Source organism: Spea bombifrons, chromosome 1, assembly GCF_027358695.1.
Source record: "Spea bombifrons isolate aSpeBom1 chromosome 1, aSpeBom1.2.pri, whole genome shotgun sequence".
Classification (NCBI taxonomy): domain Eukaryota; kingdom Metazoa; phylum Chordata; class Amphibia; order Anura; family Pelobatidae; genus Spea; species Spea bombifrons.
Window position 1 is genome coordinate 159889308 of NC_071087.1, and position 20290 is coordinate 159909597.

The window sequence follows — 20290 nt, forward strand, 5'->3', positions numbered from 1 at the left end:
CATGACTTTCCATGTCTTAAAGACGCACAGGGGCTTTTAATCCAGGTCCCTTGTAATGAGCAGTGGCATACCACAGGTCTGATCACCCAACAGGGCAATATGCCCCCCCCTACAAATAAAAAATAATACATATATTGCAGTCCATTTCAAGGTGAAATTGTAAAATAAAAGTAAAATTTCTAAGAAAAAAATGGCCTTGTCATGCAGGTTTTCGAAACAAAAAATGAGTTAATAGAAAAACGAAGAAAATAGAAGAAAGAAGAAAATGTCTCTTTGCCCGTGGAAAATGCTATGTATGGACCTTAGGGGATTCTAGGTGATTCAAACCACACATTTTGGTACCCAAGGCAGTAATTTAAACCTGGTTTGCGTTAACAAGGTCCTCGTTACACATGAAGGGGTTCAGAAAAAGAATGAAAGAAGCAGCGTTTGAAATGGTCTGTTCTTATATATCTTTTCTTCACATTCCAAACGTTAACATCCCAGGAGGGTTTGATGTATGGAAAATGTTTTTTGCCATAAACTGTATGTGTTTTGTTGCTAATGGATACAAACTTGTCATTATGGGGAAAAAAATCAGGGTGAGATCATCGAATCACAAAACCGTCTCCTGACCTTTGTGACATTTTTCTTTAAAGAAGAAAGATAACAGCAAAAAAAAAAAAAAATGTGTAGTAAAATATATAGAATATATTAATTCATATTTTTTGAGATGTATTTGAGATTGTAGATTGAATTGTCACACGTAAATAAAAAAAATTACTAAAATATTGAAATAATTCTAATTTTATTATTCTTTCTGTAATATAGCTACAAAAAATTACATTGTTCAACTATTTTATGGGGGAAGATTTTTATGTATCAGTATTATATTTTTTTTAACATCACCAGAGGGCAGCTGGTACCTTTTGCCCCGGGAGGGGCAAGTAAAGCCATGTGGCACCAAGGCCTCTTGCCACCTCCATGTAAATGTCATGCAAGCCACTACGCTGATACCACCAGGGTCACGAAACATGACGTTACATGACCCCACCATGTTCCCAATTACAATAGCAGGCCAGCCAGTCGGACCATCTATTTAGACCAGCCAAGGAGGCAATTGCCCGGCCAGCCTACCCCAGCCCACCACCCAATACCATACCTCCCAACTTCTACCCCCCAGAAAGTCGGCAAAATACTACATAAGCATAAAACCTACCATGCAACCACACAGTCGTAGGCCTGCTGGCCCGTAAAATCTCAGTGCCGGCCCGCCATCGCCAGTCCGGCCCTGAATATAACCCACACCTGCTGGGTGTTTCAGCATTGTATCTACTATCCACACGATGTAGAACGGCTACAAAGATTTTTAGTCTGGATCTTTCAATTTTAAAATATGATGTATTTTTTTTAAAATACTTAAATGAATCGGCGTCCAACACGGGAGAATGGTATGGAAAACCGGATCAGCTCATAAACTTGAAACCCAAGAGTTCAATCTATGTTTAAGTTTCCAAATCACGGGCCGCTGAAAATGAGACATTTACCAGGCAATGGAACAAAGCATTTCGATTCCTGCCCTACAGGTCTCATGAGACTTTGTTTCAAACGGAAGACGGAACTTGGAATGATTGACAACTACATTTTAGAACTAAAAGAATTAAAGATCAATAATTTGCACCCTTACACCGACAAAGTAAAGTAATTGGATGTTGCTTTAGATCAATATTACCCAATTAAACAGAGGCTCTGGAACGTTACAAGGGATCTAGATTATAGAAACTGTTCAAATAATCAATTCATATTTACTAATGTTGAATCTAGGAAAGAAAGCGGTTATGGGCCTCAACACAAAGAGTTAAAATTCCGCCTGTGAATGATGGAAACGACATGAATGAGGGCACTTTGTAGCGGATCCCTGAAGTTTTGGACAGAATGAGACCTCAAATCAAAGGGAACCTTTTCAAAGTGAATCAATAAATTAAACAGCTGCAGATATATTTTTTATATATTAAGAGAAAATATACATATGTCCGGCTTGGAGAAAAGAAGGGAGAAGGGATGGGATAGAAACTTTTAAATTCTGTTTAACAGAGTACAGGGAAGCTTATTCCAAATGAGGAGAAACATTACAAGAAGAGGAACAGCCTCCCAGCAGAAGTGGTAGAGGGTAACACAGCGAGGGAATTTAAACATGCATGGGATAGACATACGGCTCCTGAATCTAAGACGAGACCAACGTCTGATTAGGGTTTGAGTCTTTACAGCAGGAGAAACGGACGACTAGACGGGGGCCGAATGGGTCAGCAGAGTCTATGTTTCTATCTGCCTAGGAGAAAAAGAAGGATTTATTAAAAATTTTATTTTACATTGATTTTGAATATATTTGGGATATATATTTATTCAGATTTTAAGAAATTATATTTAATTTAAAGCAAAAACTTTGTAGCCACAGATACCCATCATCAATAATGGGACGGAGCGCTGAGGGAATGTGAATAATATATAACGTCAGTGGCGGAACTACCGGGGTCGCAGGGGTCGCGACTGCGACCGGGCCCTGGAGTTCTGCCAGTCAGGGGGGCCCAAGGGGTGCCGAGCGGTTGCTGAAAACGACCAATCGGCAACTCTTGGGCCCCCCTGACTGACAGAAATCCAGGATGCCTCTGCTCCCCGCTGTCGCCGCCACCTGCCTCAGCGCTGCCCAGAGTGCAGTGTTGGGAGCGTGAGGCGTTTGTCTCGGGTGCCGGCGCCGGCACTCGAGACAAACGCCTCACGCTCCCAACACAGGAGTTGACGGTAAGTGACCTACAAAGGGGGGGAGGGAAGGAGTGGGTAGATCGTGAGAAGGGGGGGGCAGGGAGGGAGAGGGTAGATCATGAGAAGGGGGGGCAGGGAGGGAGAGGGTAGATCGTGAGAAGGGGGGGAGACTGTGAGAAGGGGGTAGGGAGGGAGAGGGTAGATCGTGAGAAGGGGGGTTAGGGAGGGAGAGGGGAGATAGTGAGAAAGGGATAGATTCTCGCACCGGGGCCCTGGGGTTTCTAGTTATGCCCCTGTATAACGTGCAGCATTTTTTTTCTAGTACAATGTATAGATCAAAAACTCCGACCATAGAGCTTGTCTTCCACTTTTTAGAGAAGAAAAGTGCAAATCTTTTTGCTGCTTATGCTTTGATGTGTAGCTAAGTCACCAGTGCCTTATACAGTTACCGTGTATATAACTGTGGAGGTGGGTTTAAGCAGCTGTCCTCGGGGGCCAATACCGATTGTTACCAATACTTAGTGTCCCCACGTTACTTCACCCACATCACGGAACACTTTTGGGTCAGCCCCAGGCAAGTGATCATTTTACCTTCTGCTTTCATGATGCCCAGCTTTCCAACCTTTGCACAGAATAATCACGTTGTCGACGTCAATCGTTTTCTTCGCTCAGCCGGTGTTGCTGCAATGAGACATTCACTCCACTGATGTCACCATGACATCATTAGGGGTAGCATCCAGTTCCAAGAAAATGTAAAAACAAATTGAAAAAATATTTAAAAAATAATATAAATTTAAAAAAAAATAAAAAATAGGAGCCCAAACACCTCCCGATCCTTCTGCAAGAAATATTCATTTTTTAAGAAAAAACCTTTCTTACCCCAAAGTACAAAAATAAGAAAAGATTGGTTAGCATGTAATGGGCACTTTATGCCATTATAAATAAAAATACGCTACGTAAAAGGTTTTGTAGGAATTTTTCTTTTTTTTATTATACATTATATGATAGGATGAAAATAATGGTGCCTAAAGAAAGCCCTTTTTGTCCTGAAAAAAAAACCCCAATAGGGTACATTAAAAAAGAAAGAAGAAAATTACAACTCAACACAAACACCGCAGCAATGTTAAAACGTACAAAAGACTTCTGTTTCTATGGCAACAACCTATCAGTGGCTGCTTACTGTTAGATGGTTAAAATTAGAAGGGGGAACTTGGTTAATCTGAGAATATCTTAATGTGACATCTGCTTAAATACTCCATGGACACCGTAATGGGACTGAAGTTTTATTATTTAGGGATCGATGCAGCACTTTCTTGCCTCCCATTATTTAAAAAAAGTGTAAAGTTTGTAATATGCCCTTAAACGGCTACATGAAGCAGGAAACACGGAGAGCTGCAGCCGAGTCTCCCAGTCATCTGCAGCAGTGCGGGGCTCAAGGCGCTAACAGCCGCTTCGCGTTTCAGGCCGGTTTGTCTCTCTCGGCTCCCCGTCCCAGCTGCTGCGTCCGCCCTGCACGCGCTGCCACGTCACATTGGTTGGCCAGACATGGCGTTCACGCTGTACACCCTGCTGCAGGCCGCCCTGCTATGTGTCAATGCGATGGCCGTGCTGCACGAGGAGCGCTTCCTGAGCAAAAGTGAGGAGGACGTGCAGGGGATCGGGGGGCAAGGAGCCGGGGAAGGAGTGATGGAGGGGGCAAGGGAGCTGGGGAAGGAGTGATGGAAGGGGCAAGGGGGCTGGGGAAGGAGTGATGGAAGGGGCAAGGGAGCTGAAGAAGGGGTGATGGAGGGGGCAAGGGAGCTGAAGAAGGGGTGATGGAGGGGGCAAGGGAGCTGAAGAAGGGGTGATGGAGGGGGCAAGGGAGCTGAAGAAGGGGTGATGGAGGGGGCAAAGGAGCTGAAGAAGGGGTGATGGAGGGGCAAAGGAGCTGAAGAAAGGGTGATGGAGGGGGCAAAGGAGCTGAAGAAGGGGTGATGGAGGGGGCAAAGGAGCTGAAGAAGGGGTGATGGAGGGGGCAAAGGAGCTGAAGAAGGGGTGATGGAGGGGGCAAAGGAGCTGAAGAAGGGGTGATGGAGGGGCAAAGGAGCTGAAGAAGGGGTGATGGAGGGGGCAAAGGAGCTGAAGAAGGGGTGATGGAGGGGGCAAGGGAGCTGGGGAAGGGGTGATGGAGGGGCAAAAGAGCTGGGAAAGGAATAAGAGAGGAGCAGATATCCCGGGCAAATGAGCTGGGGAAGGGGTGGTAGAGGAGCAAAGGAGCTGGGGAAGGGGTGGTAAAAGGGCAAAGGAGCTGAAGAAGGGGTGGTAGAAGGGCAAAGGAGCTGAAGAAGGGGTGATGGAGGGGCAAAAGAGCTGGGAAAGGAATAAGAGAGGAGCAGATATCCCGGGCAAATGAGCTGGGGAAGGGGTGGTAGAGGAGCAAAGGAGCTGGGGAAGGGGTGGTAAAAGGGCAAAGGAGCTGAAGAAGGGGTGGTAGAAGGGCAAAGGAGCTGAAGAAGGGGTGATAGAGGGGCAAAGGAGCTGGGGAAGGGGTGGTAGAAGGGCAAAGGAGCTGAAGAAGGGGTGATAGAGGGGCAAAGGAGTTGGGGAAGGAATAAGAGAGGGGGCAAATGTGCTGGGCAAGGGTAATAAGTAACTCCTGATGAAGTTAAGAATCCAAACCTGTTGTCTCCAGGGGTAACCATGATTTAGCGAGCACCCACTGCACAGGGGTACATGTGATGGCTTCCAAGCCTGGCTCATTCTTTCCCATATGTTTTTTGTATTTAGAGGCAGTTAATCCTGTGGAATAATTTTAAAAAAATAACAAACAAATAATAATAATAAAAAAAAAGTTAAAACAAGTGAGAACAACAGAACCCAGCATTCTAAGGGCTCCCTGTGTGTTGGATCCCATGAGGGAAACAGGCGGTGTGTGCAGACGCACATAATATAACACGGCTTATTGCAAAGGAAATATGTTTGAATATGTTGTCAGGATAAATAAATAGTTTCTCCGTTCTGACCTCTCTCTCTCTCTCTCTCTCTCTCTTCTTGGCGTGCAGTCGGCTGGGGAACGGATCAGGGGATTGGAGGATTTGGAGATGAACCAGGAATCAAATCCCAACTGGCCAATCTTATACGATCTGTGCGGACAGTAATGAGAGGTAACGATACGTGTTCTACTAACTTTAATATTCGAGTGCGTGTGGCGTACCCCAGCACGGTTGGAAATGCTTACAGGGGGGGTCTTTAAATGAAACCCCTTTACCTGTACTTTGCAATGTTCTGATTAAGAATGTTGGGGTTATGACATCATGTCCCAGCTCCCTACTTCAGAACATTGCTAGGTGGCCTCAGGGAACTGATGATTGGGGTCTGCGCTGCCTAAACACAGAACGGGATCCATTCCGCAGCTCAGTATGACAACCTCAGCGGAACCTCTGATCTTCCCGACCTGCCCTTTATCATCACTGTCAACAAAAGATGGGGCAGGGGTCAGGAAATGGGACGGTTCCACTAAAAAATGGGGTATATGGTCCAGGAAATATATATATATATACGGGCAAAATGCTTATCTATTAAAATGCAACAAAAAAAGTATGAGAGCAAACCAATTAGCAAGCACTCATATTAACTATTTCTTCTATTATCTTGCTTTCTTCACAGTGCCCTTAATTATCGTCAACTCGATAACGATTGTGCTGCTGTTACTCTTTGGATAAAGAAGAAAACCTCTCACAGCAACATGGAGCATTCTAACCGCGTCTCACGGACTTTCTACCCATCAGCCCTACACTTCGCAATAGCATTTCCTCTTCGGTTGTTTTTTGAACACGGATGAATGCGGCAGTATATATGAAGATACTGACTGGTGCTATATACCCTTAACCAGGGGCAACTCTTCATTTAACCACAACCGTCAACAATACGGAACTGTATTCGCTATAACGGGGTCCTTGACCTCATTACGATTACAGCCCCTCCCCCCAATCCTATAGTGATAACAGTGATAGTTAATAATCTAACAATGTTATTTTTAACTATTCTGAGATCTGGTCCCGGATCCCCATCGCTTGCCTGTCATACCCCTTGGTTAAGAACCCTCTGCATTATAGGGTTTAGACTCGAGTTCGGTGATGTCACCCGGAGCACTCCATTGGAAGCCTGAATAAAACCCAGCAACGTTATTCCCCCTTGGTGCATTCATTTACACAGCGGCCCAGACGTGAACTGTATATTATAACCAGTAGGCATACCCTGCTGTAAAACAAAGAGTTTCTCCCCATATTGTGTATATCATTTTTTAAAGGAAGCTGTTGATCAAGAGCACGCAAGTCCTCGAAGTCGTATCGCGTGGCCTTGTTTACAGCCCGGTGTATCAAGCACTGAAATGTATTGTACATGCTGTAGAATAAGTGTGTTATTGCGCTCCTTTTTCCCATCAAAACCAATAGCTTGAAGATTTTCATCAGTAACTATGGCCGCCTTGATACCATAATCACAGTATCTTTGTAGTTTTGTGTTGGCTTAATGTAAAGCGCAAAAATACTGTACATTATCTTAATGCATAAATCAAGGGAAAGTTTTAACAATTGTTTCCTCCAACCCATGATGTCATCACCATGCAGTCAGCTGAATTAAATCACCTGCTTTTGCTTAATGCAGGCAGCATTCTTATTATGTTTAGGTGATGTCTTGTAAGAAGTATAGAGTGTATGTTCAAAGGACCCTTTTTTGCGCATTCCACAACACCTGAAATATATAGGATTGTGTTACTATACCATACAAACCTATTGCACAGATGTGTTCAAGGACAATTTGTATTAAACCTTTGGTTGTTGTATCTTTATTGTCGCATAAATCTTGTTAATTATAAAAATATGCAAAAACAGATTGCTTAATGTGCAAAATGTGTAGGTTTCAATTAGGCCTTCCTGTAGAACAGTATCCGGTTCTGATCCGCAGTACGCAGTGATTTATATATAAGTAACCAGTAACGAGGAGCTTGAAACAAACCATTGTCCGAATCGTGCCTGGGTCCGTGTATAGATCATACGTGCTTTGTGCGAATGACTCGTATCCGATGTTCGTTTCTTTATCTTGCGAGTGTTGACTTAAAAAGTCTTTGTCCCTTTTAAAAAAACAAAAAAAAAAAACACAAATTTTAAAACCGTTTCAGAATTTAATTTTGTAAAGACAGATGTCTTTTTTTCCTGTAAATACATTTTATTAATGTGGTTAAGGATCCATAATTAAGTGATATGAGAGAGAGAGAGGACTCGGCGAAACACACAACATATTATTATTGTATTTTTCAGATATAAGAATAAAACCCATGTTATTTTGTGTTGTGTCCTACCTTTAACATATTTGTGACAATAGCTTCGTAAAGGAACTACAAAGTGGTCGATTCACTAGAGAGTTGTGTTTCAGCTCCTGGTCTTCATCAATGGTCAATCCCCGATGAGCTTCTTTCGTGGCTGGCCCTGTATAATGTATGGTTACAACAATGAGTGAATTTCTGCAAAGTCTCCTCACACATTGAATTATATTATATACAGGGCCAGCTCGATCCATCTGCTAGGGTTTCCCTCATCTTAATAAATAGTAAGTTAATAGATTTAAAACCGCAACTCCTTATATAAAGGTATTGATATATTTCATTTGTCTTGTAAAAACCCCGCTTAAGAAGTTACTCCTCCACCCAAAGCCTCCATAACAGGTAACCAGGGTCACTGTTTCTTAGATACCCTGCTTAAAAAATGCCCAAATATCTCTAAAAATTAAAACAGCCTCCGAAGCGGTACTCCATTTATTTATTTATTTATTTTAAAAGCATGAAATTAAACACTGAAACTATTGCCTCATCAATACGTGACAAAACGTCACCGTTTTCTGAAAACGAGGCTTGGAGCGCATCGATAGTCCCCGCATTCTGGCTCACGGGGTCCTACGATGTATTAAGCTGCCTCCACGCTGCCTGATTGTCTTGGCCGGTGAAAATACACCTAATTTCGCGTGCTGTAACCAGGATAAATTGCGTAACTTATAATGAAATAATAACTCGAAACGTATAGAGCTAAAATAACGTACCTAACGTGATTAAAAACAAACAGGCATGCGATGGGGCACCCTGGTCCGTCAAGCGCGTTGGGTCCTGCGCGACTGTGCAGGTATGAGAGAGGTGTCTGTGCAGGGCAGACCTGCGCTAAAAAATGGCGGGCTCTTTGTTATTTGTCGGAATTATCTCGTGTTATGAGAATGATGTTATTATTGGTGTTTAATAACTTGTTTTATATTAATATAGATCGTTTAGTTTCATCCATGTGGTAAATGGAACTCAGTGCATTGCAATAATTTGTATATTTGTCTGTGCTACTGACGTGGAATGTCCATTTAATACTTCATATCAATGTCACAGGATAATATAACAATATACTTTGCCGGATAATAACACCGGGGCGTTCGTTTTGAGAAGGAAATCTAATTCAAAGTTCTGTGGGAGATACAATTCAGAAATTTTAAAGTCTATTAAAAAGCAAGTATTGGGGGGTGATTTATAAGGTGGGGCAAACTTAAAAACAGGGGAAAACCCCCCAAAGTTGCACCTGTGCCGATGTGCGTATTTTGTGGAATTCAGTAAAACTGTAAATGACGAAGCAATGACATCATAAAAAGAGGTCGATCCCTTGTATAACATGCCTGGCATGGGGGAGAGAAACATTTAAGAGATTTAACAAAGAATGGCGGCTAGACTCAGACCACGGAGAAGAAAGGGAGCTGCAGTTCTGTAGCTGAAGCTTCTCCCTAAGGTAAGTACCGCAAAATCTTGGGTATAATACTAGCAGGACTTGTGGAAATGGGCTGCGTATTATATACTTGACCGAAAGATATGGTTATGCTCCACGATAACGCCATGAGAGCGAATGTGCAGCGTTAACCCATTCATTGCTGTGACCTTGACTGGTGGGGGACCCAGTCACAATCAGCATTGAAAGAGTTAAACTAATGTAAAGTAATCTCCAACAGCACTGATCTAGAAGTCAAGGGTACTGCCAGGTCGGTTGCTGTCAGTGATGACCCCCTTCCATCAGAGTAAGGGTTCATCCGAATAAAACACGTAATTAATAAAAAAGAAATATATAATATTTTATTATTCTTAAATTTTTAGTGCGTAACGGATTATTTTGTTATTGTTATATAGCGCCATCATATTCCGCAGCGCTGTACACTGTGATCACTACCTGGTCACTGATAAATGCCTTTTTAGCCGCTGATTTTTGATCAGATTCCCTGCCTTGCAAGTAATCTGATGGTGGAAACAGATTTTTATTTTGCAATATTTATTTTATTTTAAAAATAAACAGCTTCTCAACTCAAAAAAATTCTGATTAATGACTCTTTAGATCATTGATGAGTCTCACTGGTCATCGGCCACCGACCCGATCTGGCGGGTGCGTATTTTGCGCTGCTTTGTTTTCTTAACTTTAACTTTATTTTCTTACTTTAGTATGCATTGTCTTGTGGTGAGGCTGTCGGAGGCATTAAACTGCAAGGGAGGACTTTATAATAGCATTAAGTTGCATGTGTACAGCATGGCGGAATATGATGGCGATATATAAAACAATAGATAATAGTGCGATAGCATCAAGAAATATATTTTAATGTCCTACAGGTTTAATGGCTTCAATTACTCTTGAACCAATCAGGAGCCACTTCTAATATGTCTTTATCCTGATTGCAGGTGTCGAATGCTCTGGTTCACCTGCTGAGAAGTGGTTTACAGATCGTTTGCACACAGCCTTCCACACATCCATCCAGAAGTTTAACCTTAACCTCGAGGCTCCTGATGTTAATTCCTTGCTGATAAGGTCTGTGTAATCTGGTGTCATATGGCTTGCACTGTTTAACCCCTACGGCTCACGAGAGTGCGTGTAGCGTGATACAGGATCGTGACACATGTGTCGGTGGAGGTAGTTAGAGGTTAATGCCGCTGTAGGAGGCAATGGAGTTCCTGTGTTAAAGCTGGTACTGATAACAGGGGCTCTATAATCAGGGCCGATAAACCAGACTGATTGCGGATCAGGGCTGTAGGTTCCTGAACTGAGCGCTGGCCAATCATCTGCTGCTTGGGGTGCTTCTGTCCCAGGCAAAGGAGGAATTTTACTTTGTATGTACTTAAAAAATAAATAAAATAAAGAATTTCAAATATATGTATATATATATATTTCTCCTTGAGCATATCCCCCAGCGCTGTATACAGTAATATCCCCTGCAGCGCTGTATACAGTAATATCCCCCCCAGCGCTGTATACAGTAATATCCCCCCAGCGCTGTATACAGTAATATCCCCCCAGCGCTGTATACAGTAATATCCCCCCAGCGCTGTATACAGTAATATAACCCCCCAGCACTGTATACAGTAATATAACCCCCCAGCGCTGTATACAGTAATATAACCCCCCAGCGCTGTATACAGTAATATAACCCCCCAGCGCTGTATACAGTAATATAGCCTCCCCTCCCCCCAGCAATGTATACCGTAATATAACCCGCAGAGCTGTATACAGTAATATAACCCTCAGTGCTGTATACAGTAATATAACCCTCAGTGCTGTATACAGTAATATAACCCGCAGAGCTGTATACAGTAATATAGCCCTCCCCCCAGCGCTGTATACAGTAATATAACCCCCCAGCGCTGTATACAGTAATATAACCCGCAGAGCTGTATACAGTAATATAGCCCTCCCCCCAGCGCGGTATACAGTAATAACCCCCCAGCGCTGTATACAGTAATAACCCCCAGCGCTGTATACAGTAATAACCCCCAGCGCTGTATACAGTAATATAACCCCCAGTGCTGTAAACAGTAATATAACCCTCAGCGCTGTATACAGTAATATAACCCTCAGTGCTGTATACAGTAATATAACCCCCCAGCGCTGTATACAGTAATATAACCCTCAGTGCTGTATACAGTAATATATCCCCCTCCCCCAGCGCTGTATACCATGATGTAGTTTGGCATTGACAAAATCCTAGTTTTATCTCATTTGGCCCCAATAAACCCGTTTTATCGGCAGACCTTGAGGCGGCTGCTATTGTCAGTCATTCAGTATTTTGAGTGACTTTCCCGGCTCAGACTCCACACCGAGCTGATTCTGGATGGCAATGCTAATGAAGTCCGTTCCTCCGTAGACTTTCATAAGTCTTTGTGTCTGACTGAGTGATTAGCTCTGAGCCAATAGATCTAGTAGATCGGGGTCAGATAAATGAGCAAGAATTCATACAAATGGCTGATATGCAGCGGCCGGAAATCATTGTAACAATTAAATCAGGAGGCTCCCATTACCTGCTGGTTACATGTTAACATGAGGCAGGAAGAGAAAATACATGCCACAGGACTTGATTAAAACATTCTGCCCTGCATGGGGCATTTGTTATAAAGCTGGCCATTAGCCCTTTTTTTTATTCCTATATATCATTACCTGCTGCTGGTTCCTCCTGCCTTATGCCCGCTCTCTGCTTCTACATAAAATGTGTGTATTAAACCTACATGGGATCTTAATTCATGCAGAAGTTCTGAGCTTCTTTTCTTTTTTCTATGTCTCAGTTGTGTCGTTTATTTTTGTGTAATGCAACTAAACCACGAGTTTAAACTCACAGCGCTGTGGTATATGATGGTGCTATATAAATCAATAATAAAGATCATACCTAGGAACTGTTTAGGTTTGTGTCGGAGTCTCCGGGGAAGTCCTGCTTTTTCCTGGACTCCAGGTCAGTTTCTTCGTTCTTATGGCTTTTAGGTTTAGACATGCACCCCCCCACACACACACACACTAAAAGGGTATCTGGGGCAAACTGCCCCCCTACCGCCCCACTCCTCCCAATCGAGTAGCCTACTCTGGGAAGTTTCCAGGTTGACATAATGAATAAAGCCACAGGTAGGAATGAGATTTGGTTATAACTCCCACATACTGCAGGGGGCAGCACTTTACATGTAATTGTGTCCTGGAAGGAAATGGCCGGGGTGGTCACACTACACAGGGGGATATTGTTGAAACCCCACTAAGTACTGCAAGGTTCAGATGTTAATAACATTAACTAATAACATTCTTTATGTTCCACGTCCTTATATCTCACAGATACGGTTTCTTTTGTTACTGCAGATGGCAGCCCGGCGAGTTCTCAAGGCCGTGTTGGTGGATCTCAGCGGCACCCTCCACGTCGAGGACACAGCTATACCCGGGGCACAGGAGGCTTTGAAAAGGCAAGTTACTAAATCATCCATCTGTTTTACTGCCGCAATGGATATGGTTTGCAAGAATGGAGAGATCTCAAGAACCCTTAACCCTTTTTCTTCGATTAACCCCTTAATATGTTCAAGTAACATGTTTCTCCTATTATTTCTCTATCCACGTTCTATTATCTCCTGTTATTATTCTACCACCTCTGACACCGCTTTTTGATCTTCAGGCTCAGGAATGCCCCCGTTGTCATTCGCTTTGTGACCAACACAACCAAAGAGTGTAAGAGAACCCTCCTGGAGAGGCTGAGACGTCTGGGCTTTGACATCAGCGAGGACGAGATCTTCACGTCATTGACAGCCGCGAGGAACCTGGTGGAGCAGAGGAACGTGCGGCCCCTGCTGTTAGTGGACAGCAGCGCCTTGAGTGACTTTGAAGGTGCGGTTACTCTTCCTTTAAGTGTATTTCTGGGGGTATTGGATCAATACACATTACACACGGGTCTCTATTAACTCATTAATGAATAGCCGATAAGACAATAAGTTTAGCCTTGTTATTAAATAATTACACCAAAAAAAATGGTCTCAGAGAAGACTGAGCGAAGACATTCGTGTCAACATTCACAGATAGCATATTAACCTATGAGACCTCCGAGATCACTTCTGTAGCTCTGATGAGACATTACGTCTGAAGACGGGACTTCAGAGGTTTACACGGCGTATGTTTAACATTGAACGTTAAATTAACCCAACTTGTCCATGGAGCTCCGAGGTCCTATTGCATAATATTTCCCAGCATGCACCTGGCACATTCCTCCTGGTCACTTCAATATTTTATTTCTAACTTTATAAATAAGTTAAAGATACGCCTTATGTGCCACCGACCACTGATTGCATCAAATATATCATGATCCGTCATACAGCGCTGCAAAATATATATAGCTACGGCGCTATATAGGTCGGTAAATAATAATTATAGCTACCTTACGATATGCTTAGTGTGTTGAAGCACATTATGGTATATTTTTTGGTCTGCTGGAAGTTGACTCGTAGCTCCTGGTCAAAACAAGTAGTGTGTTGAACATATAGATTATTGTCCATAAACCATTCGTTCCTGAGCTACATAAATTCTACATTTCAAATACTACTAAAATTCTGATCCGCCTCCAAGGACACTTACAGGTCCTGTTGTTAAGTTGGCGGCATTAAAACTTTCCTTCTATTTCCTCGTTTTTCACCTGTAGCTTTATCTTGAACAAGAGCAGCTAGAAACTTGGCTTCGGGATGCAGGTCCTTGCACGTAGTGGCAAGTTAAAAGTGATAAGATTAGTGATAAGACTCTGGTAGAATAATGGAACTCGACTTCAGTCATTTTCTTACTGAAAGAAAACTCTATCTTCACAGAATCTTGTTCTTCTAATACACTTTGCACATTTGAGAGGGTGGTAGATAAATGGAACAGCATCTCAGCAGAAGTGGTAGAGGGTAATACTGAGAGGGAATTTCCTTCCCCTAGGTTTAGTTTATGATCTCTTGTTCTAACATTTCTTATTCCTTGAAATGAGCCTCCCTCCTGTACCCCCTCAAGCGGAGATTAAGGTGAGGAAACGGGGGCACAGGGATTTGGGACCCCAACAGAAACTGTGCTAACGTGGGAGAAATGCCACACTCATAATTTAAATCATTTCGTGTAATCCACTACCCTTGTCATAAAATTCCATGAAAAAAAAAATCTGGTTTTGCCCCAATAAAATCCCTTCATCTGCAGACCTGCTGTCTGTCGTCAGTCATGTGATATTTTGGGTGACTTTCCCGGCTCAAACACCACACTGAGCTGATGCTTTATGGCAATGCTAATGAAGTCCGTTCCTCCATAGACTTCTCTTACTCAGTGTCTGACTTGGTGATTAAGACTGAGCCATTCTATTGTTTCCCACAGGCAGTATGATAAGGAGTCGGGGGTGTTTCGTAGATCGGGGGTCAGATAACAGAGCGAGAACTCATACAAATGGCTGATATGCAGCTGCCTGAAAACATTATATTATGAGGGAAAACGAATAAATAATTTCTGTCTCGCACTAGTAATATATTGGCAGTTATTGACCTTTAATAATAATTGTGTTATACAGTAAGTGCTGTACTGAACGTATCACAAGAGAATTTTGCCATTTTTTCACCACAGTTAAAATGGCGTTTTTTTGCTTTGCTAAATTTCGTCCCCGGGCTCTGAATTGAAGCGCGACTAAAATTCCATATTTGAATGTACAATTCAATTATTTCAGGATCTTTGCTAAACTGACCTCTATTCTTTTCCGTTCGCAGGAATAGCCACACACAGTCCCAACGCGGTGGTGATAGGATTAGCTCCAGAACACTTCAACTACCAAACCATGAACGAGGCCTTCAGGTGAGGATTGTCCTCATTCCGTTTCATGATTCATATAATTGTCTGGCTGCTTTTTATCAGACAGATTAATTCTGACGCTCCACGGGGACCTGAAATGCATCTCAATACCATTCAGTTTATTGGCATAGTGCTCCGCAGTAGCCTAGACTAGCAGTAAAGCAGATATACACTGTGAGGCTGTATATACCGTGTTTGCTCCATTATAAGGCGAGGTTTTTTCAGAGCAAATGCTCTGAAAAATATCCGTCGTCTTATAGTCAGAACTCAAATAGAGGTCTGACTATAAGACTAAGATCCAGATCCCCCGCAGCACTGCAGGGGACCCAGATCCTGCTCTCCGGAAGCCGGTGGAGTTCCGTGCGACGCGCGCACACCACCTCGGCTGCTGGCGGCACTTCCTCTGGGGGCTTCTATGACGGAGCACCGGCATCACATGACCTTCCGGTGCTCCACCATAGAAGCCCCGGCAGAATTGCCGGCAGCAGCGGAGGTTGTCTGCACATTTTGTTTTTACACTGGTCCTTCATAACTCTTCCTAGATAAATCCCATCATCTGTAGTAAAGATCTCCTCCATCCACAAGGAATGCCTTGGCTCGATATTCACCTCGGGGGGACAATTGTGGCCCAGTGATAAACGGGCCCAAAACACAATTGGAAGCCAATAAAGCCCAACGTGCACCAATTGGTCTGCGCTAAAACACATTACCAGAAATGTTATGCATTAAAACACATTGAAAGGATACAGTCCCCGAGTCTCAGACACCCTAGTGGCCATGTGTGGAATTGCAAATAAGCAGACAGCTTCAGGCAGTGGCCCAAGGTCTTTAAATCAGAGCAGCCCAGCAGACAGTTGCCCCCCGGTCCCTTGCCAGTCCCTCTTTAAACGAGCCCAAGGGATTACCCAGAAGGCCCTGTGCTCAACATGTCCTTCATCAGGACCCCCACATGCACAAACCATCGTTTTTACCCGACTCCAGATAGAGAGGGAGTTGATGTAAACGTGAGGCCGCGCATGCTGTTTTCTCAGGGTTACGACGCTTTATTTAATTTTATCTAATCTGGTAATAGCTCTTATCTTATCATCCCCGTATCTGCTGTTAAACTCAAGTGCTTTCATGGTTGAGCATCTTGGCGTCTTCTATTTTACACTCGCCTTTCCCTTTTATATCGTGAGGATGATCCCCCGCGCTGTCCAGGTCAATGCTTTCACTGCTGTTATGAACTGTGTGTTATTGCCTGTAAATAGTCCATATCCCACGTCGTATAACCACAATATAGCCTCGAGCTCAATATGTTTTGTAACATTTCTGTGTTTGTCTGTCTCAGGAAGTGAACGCTGTGACTCTATTCAGAGATTCATTCCACACGGAATCTTGTGTTAACATTCTTTTTTTTCAATTCATTATTTTTGGGGGCATTTGTGCAAAAGTCTACTTCTCATTTATTTTATTTTTTTTTTTAAATAAAGATTATATAATCAATATTGTGACTCATTTGCGTCAATAAAAATTGCGCAATTAGAATTTATTTTTAACCTAACGTTTAGAGGCTATTTCTAAAAATGCTTGAATATATATATATTACTTTTTTTGTTAAACTAAGTTGGTTTTCTGAAGAAATAAAAGAAAAATCTTTGTTTGCAAGGTGGAGCAGCCCATACTCCTGGCGGCCCTGTATTGTTTTTTGGCTTCCTTTAAAGATGCTCATTGTATTGTCAGGCTGGCGCTGGACGGGGCTCCAATCGTGGCTATCCACAAGGCAAGGTATTACAAGAAGAAAGATGGCCTGGCCCTCGGCCCCGGGCCCTTTGTCACGGCGCTGGAATATGCCACGGACACAAAGGCCACAGTTGTCGGGAAGCCAGAGAAGACCTTCTTCTTGGAAGCCCTGCGGAGTACCGGCTGCCTTCCGGAGGAGGCGGTGATGATCGGTGATGTAAGTACTGATAGAGAAGCGGTACCCGTTATCTGCCGGCGGAAGGTACCTGTAGCTCATCCTATTGAATGGTGTTGGTGGACAAGCCGTGGCAGGGCAGGAGAGCGTGCAGGAGCTACAAACCTCTCTCCTCCGTCTTGTCAGACCACCCAGCACCTCAAATCTGCTTCCCCCCAGTCTGAGGGTACTTGTGTCCATCCCCATTCCTAGACTGTAAGCTCTTTGGGCCGAGCCCTCCTCACCTTTTGTTTCTGTAAGCCCAAATTGTTATGAGATGCACTGCTTCGTATGTTTGCCCATTGTACAGCGCTGCTATATAAATCAATAAATAGTGGGGTAGTTTCTCTTTCTGTATCTGGATGGACGCCTGTGTTCCCTGGTGGCCGCTCGTAGTATTACAGTTACCGGCACCTTTATAGATGCAGGTTTGGGGGAAACGAGACAAGGGAGCAGAGTTCTTCCTGGAAACTTTATTTAGAACCTTTAAACAAGAAGAATGTAACTCATTATTATCTCTTTCTTAGTATTCATTAAAAAAAAAAGTAGCTGGAAATAGTGGTTCTCAGCCTCTGTGATTTGTGTAATAGAAGTAGGGTTGCTGTAATTTTTTTTACAGCTGGCTGCCTACAATCTACCTGCTTCCCTGGGTTTATACATCATACATACTGCAGGAGGCGGCGTTATAGGTGCTGATCAGCAAATAAAAAATTGGATGTGTCCAGGAAAAAAAATAAATGTTGATATGGCAACCTTAAATAGAACCCAGAAAATGCTAACGAACTCTAGATTGTAAGCTCTGATGTATCGGTTTGTCTTAGTCTTCATTTTCTAGTCTCATCACTCACCTTGAATATGTTTATTGTAAGAAGCGCTGCGCGAATTGTTTGTGCTATATAACTAAAAAGATAATATTTATATTAATGAACTCTAGCTTGCGAGCCTGGCTCGCTGTCTCAGTCTGTAGTCTTCTAGTTTTGTCAGACCCTTTGAATGGAGGGACTTTACGGAGCGCTGCAGATGTTGTAAGTATAGTAAGAAATGCAGCAGTGCCCTCCTGTGGTGTGAGCTGGTAACTACCATCCTGTATGACATCACGCCGGGCAGCTGCCTGTCTTTCACAGATTTAGCGTTTCTTTAACACCTCTAATGACAATTGACGGTCTGGACACGTCACGTGAAAACAAGCGGTTAACGACAATGGACGTGCCAGGACCGTCATTACTTCTACGTTCGCTTTCTGCACCCAAACGGTGGTGTTGTAATGCCTCATTGTCGGCATAAGGGGCCACGTCAACATCCGCCAAACTGTATGGCAGTGGACGCCTGTTTTTAAAACTTCAATGGTGTCGCTGAAATGCCTCGATAGTGAGATTGTCCCAAGCAGTCATAACAGCTTGTTGCGCGGCTCTTCTATTGGCCGACGGCCTGGTCCTACCTGGATCGTTTAAGATCGTTAGTCTTTCACACGCCGGCCGCACGCAGGATTTAGTTTTTGTTCCCAGCGCAAATAATCGTTTTATATACGCTGCATTCACTCTCTGTAGGATGTATCCTATCTCTCCAGAGCAAATTCTGCTCACCTCTCACCCGACATGGGTCTCCTCTAATATTTGCCCTCCTCCTCCTGGAGCCCCTTCAATTCCCCAAATCCCCCCTTTTACACACAGACTGCGGTGGTGTGAGAACGCCCCCTTATGAGTATACCATGGGAGCAGCCATTGTAAGTGTAAGCTCACTGGGTCATTGGTTTGTAACTTTCCGTCTCTCTCCTGCAGGACTGTCGGGATGATGTCGGAGGAGCACAGGATTCTGGGATGCTTGGGATACTGGTGAAAACTGGTAAGTTTATGGGACCAGTGGAAGGCTTACTGGTCCTTAAAGATCTTAACTCAGAACATTCCTGTAGAGATACTTGGCATACAGAAAAAGCTTCGTGAAGGTACAGCATTGAGTATACCTGTAGCCTTTTTTGATGTCCTGTTCTCTGTATTACGTTGCTGTGCGTTAAACAGACTCCTAAACGTGTTTTCTTTGTTGGCCGACAGGAAAATATAGACCGGGAGATGAAGGTAAAATCCAGCCGGGGCCGCACCTGACGTGCGAGAGCTTCCCGCACGCCGTGGATCATATACTCAAAGACCTCATCTAGAAGGAAGACGCCGAACCGGAACCGTTATCCGCGCAGCTCGCCGTTTGCTGCTAATAAATGAAACTTCTTTACAGGACGGAGATGTATCGGATGACGGAATCCGTGTTTCCGGCTGAATAAAACCATTAAGATGCTCTTGGATCTCTTGCGATGCCTGTAGGTAAATTGTTAAAAATCCTGGTTCCAGGCTGAGGTCTAATTGACCAAGGGGGGGCGCAGTTACACATCAGGGGGAGATTTAGCGTCGACGGTTGTCATTAACCTGCTCAGAACAGCCCAAGATTTTAGCATCTCCTTTCTCTGATTTTGCTTCAGGAGTTGTGGATGCGTGAAGCAGCTTTCCAGCCTTACGATGTGTATTTCAACTCCTTGACTGCACCATGGGTCACTAAACACCACGTGGCCCTGAACTTCACCAAACATGTCCCACAGTGCGCCCTTAGCTCCTCAGCTTGTGAGTGCCACCTTTGCCCCAAGCAGCTTTAGTGTCCCCAAACAGCGTGCATGTGCCATCTTTGCACCAGCTTGTCAGTGTCCCCAAACAGCTCGTCTGTGCCATTTTTTCCCTTCGCTGACTGTGCAAGCAGGGTCAACTGATGTAACAGGACCCCACCGGGAGACGGCCTTTCTGTGTGGGTTCATAATTGTTTAGAAAGTGCCCTTTTCTTAACAATTTTGAAGGGGCACGAGAAGACAGAAATAAATGGCTGCAGGGGTCGCCCGGGCCCCGTCGCAGCTGCAAATCCTGTAGTTAAGTCCATCGTCTGTAAGCCTCTGCTGCAGGTAGAGCTTGGCTGGCCCTGTATAATGCAGAATTAAATGAGTGAAAAA

The 20290-nt window shown here is 43.7% G+C and overlaps 2 protein-coding genes across 2 annotated transcripts; both read left to right on the forward strand.

Annotated features, from left to right (window-relative positions):
* Positions 1–4215: 4215 nt before the first annotated feature.
* On the forward strand, positions 4216–7561 carry IER3IP1 (immediate early response 3 interacting protein 1). The gene is made up of 3 exons (XM_053448247.1): positions 4216–4375; positions 5781–5882; positions 6385–7561. The coding sequence occupies exons 1-3, from the start codon at positions 4285–4287 to the stop codon at positions 6438–6440; spliced, it is 249 nt and encodes an 82-aa protein (XP_053304222.1). The 5' UTR covers positions 4216–4284; the 3' UTR covers positions 6441–7561.
* A 1921-nt stretch (positions 7562–9482) lies between these two features.
* Positions 9483–19587, forward strand: HDHD2 (haloacid dehalogenase like hydrolase domain containing 2). The gene is made up of 8 exons (XM_053448246.1): positions 9483–9530; positions 10463–10589; positions 12891–12991; positions 13198–13406; positions 15290–15374; positions 17094–17310; positions 19086–19149; positions 19356–19587. The coding sequence occupies exons 3-8, from the start codon at positions 12891–12893 to the stop codon at positions 19457–19459; spliced, it is 780 nt and encodes a 259-aa protein (XP_053304221.1). The 5' UTR covers positions 9483–9530; positions 10463–10589; the 3' UTR covers positions 19460–19587.
* The last annotated feature ends 703 nt before the right edge of the window (positions 19588–20290 follow it).

Excerpts from the sequence above, each read along its gene's own strand:
- IER3IP1 (XM_053448247.1), top strand. The coding sequence starts at position 4,285 with ATGGCGTTCACGCTGTACACCCTGCTGCAGGCCGCCCTGCTATGTGTC. Across the intron at positions 4,376-5,780 it reads GGAGCGCTTCCTGAGCAAAA|TCGGCTGGGGAACGGATCAG; the intron begins GTGAGGAGGACG and ends CTTGGCGTGCAG. Across the intron at positions 5,883-6,384 it reads TGTGCGGACAGTAATGAGAG|TGCCCTTAATTATCGTCAAC; the intron begins GTAACGATACGT and ends CTTTCTTCACAG.
- HDHD2 (XM_053448246.1), top strand. The coding sequence starts at position 12,891 with ATGGCAGCCCGGCGAGTTCTCAAGGCCGTGTTGGTGGATCTCAGCGGC. Across the intron at positions 12,992-13,197 it reads GCACAGGAGGCTTTGAAAAG|GCTCAGGAATGCCCCCGTTG; the intron begins GCAAGTTACTAA and ends TTTGATCTTCAG. Across the intron at positions 13,407-15,289 it reads CGCCTTGAGTGACTTTGAAG|GAATAGCCACACACAGTCCC; the intron begins GTGCGGTTACTC and ends TTCCGTTCGCAG.